General features: G+C 36.9%; 5 protein-coding genes across 6 annotated transcripts; 1 reads left to right on the forward strand and 4 right to left on the reverse strand.

Annotated features, from left to right (window-relative positions):
- Positions 1-190: 190 nt before the first annotated feature.
- Positions 191-1,883, reverse strand: LOC108060784 (uncharacterized). The gene is made up of 4 exons (XM_017146644.3): positions 1,748-1,883; positions 1,470-1,685; positions 1,113-1,407; positions 191-1,056 (listed from the first exon to the last, which is right to left on the reverse strand). Exons 2-4 carry the CDS (start codon positions 1,641-1,643, stop codon positions 341-343), a joined length of 1,185 nt encoding a protein of 394 aa, XP_017002133.2. The 5' UTR covers positions 1,644-1,685; positions 1,748-1,883; the 3' UTR covers positions 191-340.
- Positions 1,884-2,028: 145 nt separating this feature from the next.
- Positions 2,029-3,562, reverse strand: LOC138912919 (fibrinogen-like protein 1). The gene is made up of 3 exons (XM_070214811.1): positions 3,399-3,562; positions 2,374-3,338; positions 2,029-2,303 (listed from the first exon to the last, which is right to left on the reverse strand). The coding sequence occupies exons 1-3, from the start codon at positions 3,474-3,476 to the stop codon at positions 2,171-2,173; spliced, it is 1,176 nt and encodes a 391-aa protein (XP_070070912.1). The 5' UTR covers positions 3,477-3,562; the 3' UTR covers positions 2,029-2,170.
- A 269-nt stretch (positions 3,563-3,831) lies between these two features.
- On the reverse strand, positions 3,832-5,399 carry LOC108060808 (fibrinogen-like protein 1). The gene is made up of 3 exons (XM_017146695.3): positions 5,238-5,399; positions 4,102-5,183; positions 3,832-4,008 (listed from the first exon to the last, which is right to left on the reverse strand). The coding sequence occupies exons 1-3, from the start codon at positions 5,307-5,309 to the stop codon at positions 3,876-3,878; spliced, it is 1,287 nt and encodes a 428-aa protein (XP_017002184.2). The 5' UTR covers positions 5,310-5,399; the 3' UTR covers positions 3,832-3,875.
- Positions 5,400-5,803: 404 nt separating this feature from the next.
- Tom20 (translocase of outer membrane 20) lies at positions 5,804-7,594 on the reverse strand. The gene is made up of 3 exons (XM_017146698.3): positions 7,395-7,594; positions 7,258-7,333; positions 5,804-6,338 (listed from the first exon to the last, which is right to left on the reverse strand). Exons 1-3 carry the CDS (start codon positions 7,522-7,524, stop codon positions 6,029-6,031), a joined length of 516 nt encoding a protein of 171 aa, XP_017002187.1. The 5' UTR covers positions 7,525-7,594; the 3' UTR covers positions 5,804-6,028.
- An 876-nt stretch (positions 7,595-8,470) lies between these two features.
- Gabat (4-aminobutyrate aminotransferase) lies at positions 8,471-10,813 on the forward strand. 2 transcript variants are annotated; one of them, XM_017146697.3, is made up of 6 exons: positions 8,471-8,702; positions 8,750-8,862; positions 8,923-9,047; positions 9,230-9,401; positions 9,469-9,631; positions 9,733-10,813. In XM_017146697.3, exons 2-6 carry the CDS (start codon positions 8,826-8,828, stop codon positions 10,694-10,696), a joined length of 1,461 nt encoding a protein of 486 aa, XP_017002186.2. In that variant the 5' UTR covers positions 8,471-8,702; positions 8,750-8,825; the 3' UTR covers positions 10,697-10,813. The 2 variants fall into 2 exon arrangements, with proteins under 2 accessions (XP_017002186.2, XP_070070911.1); XM_070214810.1 differs by having other exon boundaries at positions 8,764-8,862.
- The last annotated feature ends 958 nt before the right edge of the window (positions 10,814-11,771 follow it).

The raw sequence follows: 11,771 nt of genomic DNA on the forward strand, positions 1-11,771 counted from the left end.
CCTTGGGAGATTTTTATATTAGGTTTCGTAGAGTCATGGGTGGCGCCATCCGGTGGGATTTTCCTACAAAAAATCCTCGACTTTCCACCGCTGGAAAATATTGGGAATTTATTTATTGTTACGATACGGATTTTGGTTGGAAAAGATTTCTGTGCCACCCGTGAATAAACAAATGTAAAAGGACCAATACTATCTTTATTAAATTGTTGTATTTTTCAGATTTTCTGACCTCGTCTTATGATAACGAATCTATGTCTTATTTTATGCCACTTAGGTATCATAAGTGTCGGTTTTGTACATAAGGTCAGAAAGTTCAAAAAGATTATAAATATGCAGGACCTTAACTTTGTTCCGAGTCGTCTAAGGGAAAGTTTTTCATGGCCCTATTCCTGGCTTCATATTTATTCTTATATATTTTATTCTTGATTTTAGAGAAAGAACTACGGATGTCCGTTTGAAATTCTATTTGCGAATAGTTGTCCCTTTTCACGGCTTGGTACAGGGCGTGTATCAAGTTGTTGTATTTCCTCAGGCCCTTTTTGTTTTGTTTTCCAGAAAAATTCATTTCGAAAAGTATTTTTTCATCGATTATTCTTTGTAGGTTCATTGCAACTCCGCCAGGGACTAGCAATCCCTTGAAAATGGGAATATAGAAATTCAAATTGTTTTGAACTTTCTCTTCCAAGCTTTCCAATTCTTCGAAGGATTCAACAGGCAAATGTGGATTGGCCGGCCAGCTGTCATTGTTATCAAGCAATTTAGAGACTCCCGCTAAAATCTTGGGATTCGTGTCTTTCACAATTTTCTCAACTCTCCGAATAGCGTCGCTCAGTCGCCTGATTTCGTCAGCCACACCTTTGGAAGTTTCGGGTAAATCGATGAATGGATCCATTTCGGGAATTTTCTGTGGCCGAATATTTTGGTCAATGAGTTCATCATGGAATTTGTTCAGCTGGATGGGCATTTCATTTTCAAAGTCTTCACTGCCCATCTCGGACTTGGAATCCATTTGCAAGCCGGGGCTCGGTAGTTCTACATTTTCAATGACGGGACCATCTGCAATGAAGGGCAATGATCAGTTTCTATTGCACGAAATATGGAATACTTCTTACCATTTCTCGAGAGACGGCTGACTTTTTGGGGGCGAAGTGAGCGACGCTCCCCATCGCCGAACGAACCTTTTCGCTTGCCGGGTGTACGTTCTATCGGGTTATCCTCCTGGTTACTATCCTGCTGGAGCCCCTTGATCTGCAGCGATTCGGCGGCTTTGAGGAGATCGGCCAGCTGGCTCTGGGGAATGTGCACCTCCCCGCGGTACATGTAGATCATCAGGGCGCGCAGCTCCTGGTACTTGATGTCCTTCAACATAAAGATGGGGTGCTTGTCGTACTGTTCCTGCAGCAGGGCCTGTGTGGCATGGTTTTTATCAAAAGCAATTCTCTTCGATCCGGAGGGTGGGTTGCACTCACCGCAAAGTAGGGACTAAAGGCCGACAGCACCAGTTTGTGGGCCTTGTGATACTTTCCCTCGGCGGCGACTGTGCAATCGGCCAACGATTCGTTCTCCAGCAGATTTTCAAACACCCCGGCCAATGTCGACTGGTGGTGGCTCCAACTCAGGCAGAGCTGATGCTGATGATCCATTTTGAGGTATTCTCTTGGGAGGTTCCGCCAAAACTTTGAAAACTGCTCCAAATACATGGGGATTCAGTTGTACAGTTTGCAAATACAAGATGGGAAATGATTACCTTTTCCTGTGGTGTTGTGAATTTGGCGAAAAATGCGAATAGTTTTATAAAAACTCTTTAGCAAGTACTGTAATTCGAAACCAAAAAAAAATTGCTCTTTTCCTCAGTGTGACCAGAAAAATATTGCAGAATATTACCAAACTCAACCGAGGCGCCAATTCTGAAAATTAACATTTAGGGTATTCCCGTGGTAGATATTGATGAACCAAAATATAAATTAAATATTGCGTTCTTTTATTATTATTCAAAGTTTGAATTTTAAACACAAAACAGAAACGTAGTCCAAGGGAAAACATTTTTTTACCTAATTATTTATAACGTTGTTTTAAATATATGTGAAGTTCACATTGTGAACCTGTACAAAGAAATCTTTTAATAACTTGAAAAATAAAGTTTGCATTCGAATTTCCTTGGTAGTTTTTTTTACGGCTTTGGCCTGATTAGCATTTTACACGATTTGAGAGAATGTTGTTGGCCCATATTCCAGAGGCCCCAAAAAATTAAGTCGCAGTTCGTACCAATATTTTTAAATTTGTAGTATGTTCCGTTTAAATTGCTGAAAGTAAATTTAAAAGTAATGATATGTTTAATAAGACAAAGACAAGACTCTAAAATAGTACTCTTACCATATATAATTGTCCCACCATTTATCACGGAAAGAACAATTAACACAGTCCGCTAAAGCATTCCCAGCATTTCCTGAATATTCGCCAACGGACTTCAACTTATAGTTTTCCGTTGCGCTTCCGACAACAAAGTGATCATATCTTGCAAAAGCTTTAGCGCCGTCAAAATCGACAAGTTCAATATACAATTCATATCTACGACTTGTTGTTACCCTATGCAATCTATGAAGGCCTATCCAGAATTCCGTGCCAAGATCACCAAATCCAACTTCATAACAAACTCGATATCGGTCAAAAGAGACACTTCCATCGACACGACGCTGAATGACCATCCAATCAGAACCGGCTGAAGGAATACTCTCAAAAGCAGCTGCGAACGTTTTTCCATTATCAACATTTACAAATTTAATTAAAGGGACTTTTGTGCAGTTGAGGTATACAGGTTCATTTGCTTCATCTGATGTAATTTTCTGCTCTTCCTTCTCCTTCAGATTGTCTGCATATTTCATGACCTTCTCATTCAATTCAAAAATTTTAGCGTCCTTTTCTTGTACTGTACATTCAAGCTTAGCAATTTTGGTATTCAATTCTTCAATCTCTTTCTTATGCTGATCCTTAAAGTCTATAGGGACTGATGTTTTTTCATCTTCAACTTTTATAGAATGACCCTTGCTCAATTCGAGTGCATTTTTCAATTCCAAAACTTGGGCTTGCAATTGCTTTGCGCTTAAGTCTTTGCTTTGATTAACTAAATCAATCGACATGTGCAAGGACTTTATTAACTCGTCCTTAAAAATTGACTTTTCCTTTTCACTTGCTAAATGAATTTCCGCAATGGTCAACTTGGCAACCAGATCATTTATCTTTGTGTTATTCTTTCTAATGGTCTTCCTTAGTCCTTGTACGATCCTTTTTTGTTCGCTTGCCACACAGCTGAAATCTTCAACATCCGAATCGCTGCTGGGCTGGAAAAAAGATCGTATTGTTTATACTCACTGCATAAAGATGACTATAATGAAACTTACCGAATTGTTTTCAGTGGTTGAGCCTTCCACAGATCCTCGAGGGTTCTGCGAGAGATTATTTAAGTTGTCGGGTTTCATGGCGACCAATTTACAAATGCGCAATTATCAGATAACTTTTAAGTGCGCCAAGTGCATTATTATTCATTAACGAGTGTGGCCAGCTTTCAGCCGCCTAATATATTTTTAAAGCCATTCACAAATAACACTGGCCTACAAAATAATTAGGTTTGACGTATTTTTTTTTTATATTTTATAGTTGAAAATTTTAATTTTAATTTAGCAATAGAAACCTATTTAGTAATCATTCAAAGGTGACAAAAATAAATTCTTTGAAGTAAAGAACGCATTTTATAAGCATTAATAGTTATTAATATTATAAGCCTCTATTGTCAATAAAAGTAGTACTACCTAGTCAAGGCTATTATACAAAACATTTCATTCTGCTTATGACTTTATTTTCCTTTATTTTTTTTGTTCTTACGGTTTTGGTCTGATTAGCATTTTACACGATTTCAGAGAATATCTTTTCCCCATATTCCAAAGGCCCCACCAAATTCCATCCCAGCTATCCAAAAGAACTTTAGATCCGCAGTATTTTCCATTCAAATTACTGAAAAATAAAGAAATATTAATATTATATTTTATATTAATATTTTTCGAGTTTATGACACTTTTGAGAGACCCTCTAATAAATTATACATACCAGTTTCTATGGCCCCACCATTTGTAATTGGGATTATAACCAAATACATTTTCCTGAGTATATGCTTCGTTTATATGACTCCTCAAGGCATCTCCAGCATTTCCCGAATATTCACCAAGATTAACCAATTTGTAATTCTCCCTGGGGCCTCCGACAACAAAGTGGTCATATCTTGCAAAAGCAGTTACATCATCAAAGTCAACAAGGTGAATATATAATTCAAGTCTACGATTTGTTGTCATCCTATGAATTTTTTCGAGGCCAAGCCAGAATTCTCCATCTAAATCTCCGCAACCTTTTTCTATTTTGTTACCTATTTCTGAATCGAAACTTCCATCGATACGGCGTTGGATGACCATCCAACCTGTGCCGGCTGAAGGAATATCCTCAAAAACTGCTCCAAAGGGTTCGAAATCGGGAAGAGTTACTAATTTCATGGAAGGAATTTTTGACGAGTTGAGAAATACATGTGGGGATTCACTTGTGTCCTCAGTATTCGAGGAAAACTGGGCCAATTGTTTTTCCATTTTCATTAGCTTATCATCCTTCTCCAGAACCTTATTTTCCAATTTCATAATTTTAAGTTTCGATTCGTCAATTTTAAATTCCAGCCTGGCGATTTGCTCTTCTTTCTCTCTTAGGTTGCTTTCATATTTCTGAGTCGTGTCAACTGCATTGTTCTTCTTTTTCAATTTAGCAATTTCTGCATTTAACTCGTCAATTTTCTTTCTGTGTTGTTCATTTGAGTCCTCTGAACCAGAGGTTTCCCCAATAAAACAATTACTCCGGCTCAAATGTAGAGCACTTTGAAGATCGTCGATTTGAGTTTGCATTTTCTGTATGCTGAACTCTTTTGTTTGGTTAACTAAATCGATCGTCGTTTGTAAGGTCTTAATAAAATTGTCCTTATCCTTTATGCTGTTTTCAAGTAAATTGACCTTTTCCTTTTGGGCTTTAAAATTGATTTCAACTTCTGCCAACTTGCGCTCCAGATCAGAGATTTTTTGATTATGTTTTTCTCTAGTTTTCCGAAGTCCCTGGGCGCTTGTCCCAACAAATTCCATTTCGGAATCACTGCTGTGCTGAAATATAAACTCTTTTTACAATTGAATCGAATTAAGCACGATTGAGCTCACCGAATTGTTCTCAGTGCTGGAGTTTTGGGAAGATCGCTCTTTTGACAAGTTGTTCATGTTATCCGGTTTCATAGTTCCTCAATTTCTTAGCATTGGGAGCCCCCAAATAATATTAGTATTGCTCAAATTTAATATAACGTAATTGGTGAACAGCGATTGATTAACAATACAAAAACCATAAATATTAGCAATGAAAATACATATAAATCTTTATCTTCTGATGTGACCAGTTCTACACTATATCTTTAAGTATTTTTCTGACTGATATGGTACAACTAATAATAAGGGTATTCCATAAAACTTCATTTAGAAAATGTTGATTGGAAAAAACTTTTTGAAAATCATTCCTAAAAAAAAGTTTTCAAACCTCTCCTCATGATAGAGGTAAAAAATAAAATCGTATGTATTAGAAGATTATGAAATATTATCTAAGGACGTAAATGGTAGATGGTTCCGATTCCCAAGATGTAAAACACTTTAATATTTCCAACATTTTCATAATCTTTTATTGTTCTTATACTTTCACATACATTAACATGCCCGTTATATGAAAATGCTTGATAAAATATAGCTTCGTAGAGTTGATCTTTAATATTCGTTTAACGTCACTACCACACAAAACAAAAATCAGAGCACAATCGTTAAGTGTTAACAGTTTACGCATATTTATTTTTATGTATTGGGAACATCCAGAGAAATCAATATATAAAAAAAATATGATGTTTATATGTGAAGCCCTTAATTTCTACTGTTGAAATTTATATTTCAATTTCTGTAGCCATCTCCAAATATTATTCAAGGTCATCGATACTTGCGTTTCCAGATGAACACTCGATAATTTTGGCGCCGTCAAGCTGTTGCCCCGAACTTTGTCCCAGAGTGATTCCCCCTTCGTTGCCCTCGGCCGCCCGGTTCCCGAACTCCTGCATTTTGACGATCAGCATCGCGAATACTTGGGCTGGAAGGGAGGACTGCAGCACCTGCAGCAGACGAGCCGGCTGGCCACACACCACGATGGCATTCGCCAAGTGCTCCACGCCAGTCTCGAAGTCTCCGCGGGCGATCAGGGTCTCGCCCAGCTGGATTTCTTGTAGGAAATATCTGAAAAGATTGAGCATATTCATCAGAGGGAGTCGACATTCATGGACATGATAAGATGATGAAACTTATATGTTTTCAAGTCATTTAAATTTGTAATAATATTTGACGTATTATTAATCTTTGATTAGATATTAAGCTACTACTAATATATAAAATATTGACAAGAAAAAAAAGATAACTCAACTAAGGTTAGTTCCCTTGAAAGGAAGTCACAGATATCGTAGGAACATAAGAACCAAAACGGATTTGGTTGGAAAACATAAAACAAAAATAGTAAATAATACCATTTTAAGCTAACTAAGTATCTACTCATTATAAACAATAAGTAATCATTTGAAGAAGACTCTAATTTTGAAGAAATACTATTTACATACACTGGAATTATTCATTTACATTTCTTTTTATAATTTTCTGTTTGTTTAATATTTATGAATGAGTTATGAGTCATAAAAGAAAAACCTTGGACAAAGAAAACTGTGTGTTTACTTGTTGGAGATATGTGATACCCATTTGTTTTTGCAGATGGACAAAAAGGTTTGTAGTTTCAAGATTAGTTATAATTTAAAAATCAGACTTTTTCGTTAGAACTGACAATATTTAAAATTCAAGACTGTTTACCTAAAACCTCGCGTTTTCTTAGTCCTAAACTATTGGCACCTATGTCTATTAATGTTGATAAAATTCCCTTCTACTGAAATGGTTTTTTCTCCTAACGAAATGATTTTTCTTAATGATGACTATTAGTTTAGTTAGCCCAACCAAATGTATGTATGTACACATGGATGTACAATGCACATACATATACAAACATCCATTTCGTTGGGAAAACATGGACTTGCGTGTATGAATGGAGCTGTAGTGAATCGGCACAATCACACGTGCCGCATTATATAATGCGTATCCCATCGGAGTATCCTACCTTTCAATGGCTTCATGGTCGTTCAGGTTTGGAATTCCTGGCTTGGCAGTGCCGCTTTTCCTGTTGCGACGGCGACCTAAAACGTGATGAAACGTTCACTTTCTTTCATAATTAACTCGGGCCCCAACAATTCTTACGCTCGCGGACTTTCTTCTTGTACTCGGGATCATTGCGGCGCTTCTTGTCGAAGTAGATGCAGTATCCAATGAACAGAGTGCCAGCCACTCCCGCTGCAATGCCGATTGCAGTTTTGTTCATTTCAAGCATGTTATTACGAAAATTCTCAGCTTCAACAGGGTTTTATTTTACATTCCGCATGTGCCATTTACATAAAACAAAATCAATATCGGAATTCTGAACGTTCCATGCTCTGCGATAGTTATTGGGAAAATTGAAACATTGGAATTGGAACACAATTTTATTCTTTATTAAAATAACTTAAATATTTTTTAACTTTTAAAATACATTTTTTAAAGAGGCGTTCGTTTATTAAAGAACGTAATTATTGTTGTGAAATATTTATTTTTTCTGAAACAGATAGCAAAATTTGTTCTAAAAAAAATTAAATACCAACCGGCAAATCTCATGGTCCGTCAATCTATAAAAATTTAAATAATCCGATAAAAAAAGGCCAAAATGTAAAATTAATTCATTTTGCTTTTAAATAAATAATGCGTACTGGTGATATTAAAATGTTACAGAGTTGCCATGACTTTTAATAAAAAAGATGACAACTCTCGTTTTCAACGATTCAACAAAATTTACAACAGCCTTGAGGCTGTTGAATTACTGAAGTTTCTGAAACTTGATTTTGTATGGAACAGCTGATGAACAGCTGACCAAAATTCAACAATTCAGCAATTCGACGGTTTAGGGAATCCCCTGATTGTAAAGAAATTTAATTTGGTATTTTGTATTTAGATTATTACAACAATTTTAAAACTAAATGTTTAATAACCTTTTCCTCAACCAATGTGAGTTTAAAGTTTACTTAAAGGTTTTATAAAAATGCATAATTTTGTTGTAAGACCACACATTGTGGTTCTTTAATTCATTAAATTACTTACACATTTTAAATATATTTCATCATATCTTGGTAAATGTTTTTTATACTGCCACTCGAACCGTTACTTTTTTGTACTTTTAAAATTACCATTAATTTGACTTTGAATGTTGGAAAAGTAGACTTGCTGTTATCAATTGAAAGTAATACAATATTCAAAACTATCTACACCGTTTTAAGGCCATATTGTTTAATCCTTTGCTTTCAGTTTAAAAATTTTAATATGCGTAGTTTTGTGCATTACTTTCACCCAAGAATATGTAATTGACGCAGAACCATGATGAATTCCAAAAGCTAAATTGATAAGTTCCAAACTGAGAGTGTGTGGTTGTGCCCGAGCGCATGGATATGTGTATATACCCGCATACATAAGAGCCTATATGTTTGTATTCTGTAAATATACATTTCTCTTTAATAAATTAGTATTAGTGGCTCGTTGCTAGGTTTCCTATTGAACAATTCCTTCACTTAACCCCGGAGCACTCGATCGACAGTACCAGTAACCATGCGGAGCTTGTGGCTAAATACGTTGACCAAGCAGAGTAAGCAAAAAGAAAATTAAAACTTTTACTTCAACTGATAGGGTATCGGTATCGTCTTAGGTCTATATCGGCTGAGTACCAAGAGGTACTCCACCAAAAATGAGCCCAAGGAGCCCTTGGTAAAAACTAAATCGATACCTGGCCCCAAATCACTTGAGCTTAAAAAGCAGCTGGATTCTGTCCAGGTGAGTTTTATTTTTCGTTATCAAGAGCACAGGCATTAATGACTTTACAAGCACATAAATATTTTTTTAAACTGATTTCAACATCAGGCCATACGCCCACTTAAAGATAATTTTTTAGACAACCCAAAGTGTCTTATTCTTCTATACGAAATTTTTTATTAAAACGAATTGCGCTTTTATAGGCCACCGGATCCATCCAATTTTTTGCTGATTACGAAAATTCAATTGGAAATTATATCTCCGACGTTGATGGAAATGTTTTACTAGACGTCTACACTCAAATTTCCTCAGTTCCCTTGGGTTACAATCATCCAAGACTTTTCAATGTCTTTAAGAATGAGCAAAACGTGAAAAGTAAGTAGTAATCCATATCTGCTAGAGTTCTGTGAGTACATAATATAATTTTATCTTAACTTTTTAGCTTTGATTAATAGACCAGCACTTGGTGTCTTCCCTGGCAAAGAATGGCCGGAAAAACTAAATTCAGTTCTGTTGAACATTGCACCCAAAGGACTTAACAAAATCACAACGATGATGTGTGGTTCGTGTTCAAATGAAAATGCTTATAAGAGCATCTTTATCTGGTAAGATTGAAAAATAAATTCAAATATTTCCTATTTCAATTTGTAGACTATTTATAACATTTAATAACGGAAATTGTATTTTTGTTTTACTTTCTCTGTAGGTACCAAAGCAAACTTCGCGGTAATACACCCCTTACCGAGCAGGAGAAATGCTCTTGCATGGTTAACACTCCGCCAGGAGCTCCAAAACTCAGTATTCTGTCATTCAAGGGAGCTTTCCACGGCCGTACTTTGGGCGCCCTTGCTACGACACATTCGAAATATATTCACAAGCTCGATGTTCCCTCCTTCGATTGGCCCATTGCCTCGTTTCCCGATTACAAATATCCTTTGGACGAAAATGTAGCGCACAACAAGAAGGAGGACGAGAAGTGCCTTAGCGAAGTGCAGGATCTTATTCAGCAATACGCCAGCAAGAATCCCGTCGCCGGAATTGTGGTGGAGCCCATCCAGAGCGAGGGAGGCGACAACGAAGCCTCGCCCGAATTCTTCAGGAGTCTGCAGGCCATTTGCAAGAAGAACGGCATCGCGCTCTTGATCGATGAAGTCCAAACCGGCGGAGGCAGCACCGGAAAATTCTGGGCCCATGAGCACTTCGACTTGGAGAGTCCACCAGATGTTGTGACCTTCAGCAAGAAGCTGCAGTTGGGTGGCTACTTCCACAACGAAGACTTCATTCCAAAGGAACCGTACAGAATCTTCAACACCTGGATGGGTGATCCGGGAAAAATCCTTCTCTTGGAGGAAGTTGTCAAAGTGATCCAGGAAGAGAAGCTCTTGGCCAATGTCGCTGTGGCCGGAAAGGTTCTGAAGGATGGATTGCTCTGCCTGGAGAAGGAATTTCCGCATATCTTAAACTCCACTCGCGGTCGTGGAACATTTTTGGCCGTCAATTGCACCAACACCAAAGTGCGAGATCAAATAATTGGGGCGTTGAAGTTGCAAGGCATTCAAACCGGAGGCTGCGGGGAAATTTCCATTAGATTCCGCCCAGCTTTGATATTTAAGGACTATCATGCTAACATCGTCCTAGACCGCTTCCGCAAAGTGCTTCAAGCTATTTAAGAAAATGATAACGAAAACCAAGAATGATAGTGCTCTGAAAATTGCTAGTGCATGCAATATATCTATGTTACCAAAATAAATAATAAAATGAATTTATTTTATCCCTCTGTTAATAAAGGTGGTTTTTAATTGACTGGGTTGGATCACAAAAATATATAATTCTATAGCAATATGTAAAAACATTGATATGATATGTGGCGCCACTATTTGATTAATAATAAATAAAACAAAGTCTCCCTGCAATAAACATCAGATAAAATACAGTTATTAGTTTATTCAAAAGGCAGATCAGCAAAAGCAGATAGTGTAATCTTATCTCGGTGAGCTCCCCAAATCGCCTAAAGCCGAGCCTCCCCACAATAAATGTGAGATAAAGCCACTAAAATAGATTTATTAGCTTATTAAAAGGCCAGTTCCCCAATTGCCGATAGGGTAATCTAATCTAGGAGAGTTTTCCTTTTAACAAACCGAAAATGCGACATCTAGAAAGAAAGTTGTTCACTACTGAGTCAAAATCTGCCAAGTGGGCCACCCCTGTTCCGAAGGTCCGATTTTCATCGAACTTTTTTACTTTTCCGGTTCACAACGAAAATATAAGAACTTCATTTGAACGGTTTTGCGAAATTTTGAGTTTTACCGGAGTTATAGGGGTCAAAACATGGCATTTTTGACACTTTTTCGAAAAAGTTGCACTCAGTCATTAATTCATAACTTCGGAACGGTAAGAGATATCTTTATGATGTTTTCACTAATCGCTCAAGAATTATTATAGCTTTCCATAAAAAAATGTAAAAAAAAATTAAAATTTAGTTTTCTTAAAAATAAATCAACATTTTTTTTTAGTTTTTATTTTTTTCAGTGTTCTTCACCAGCTATAGAGTTTAAAACCATTTGAAAATGAAGTTTGATTCATTACGAAAAAGATCCAAAAAAAAAAAAGAGTGGCCCGGCCAAAGGTTTTTCGCAATATCGATTTGAAGAAGGGCGCACAGCGGTTTTCCATACAAAAACGGCTTGCTCATGAAAATTGGCTGGTCAACACATGCCGTTGCGCGCGTAGCGTCAGCCGACTGCA

Source organism: Drosophila takahashii, chromosome 3L (genome assembly GCF_030179915.1).
Source record: "Drosophila takahashii strain IR98-3 E-12201 chromosome 3L, DtakHiC1v2, whole genome shotgun sequence".
NCBI lineage: Eukaryota > Metazoa > Arthropoda > Insecta > Diptera > Drosophilidae > Drosophila > Drosophila takahashii.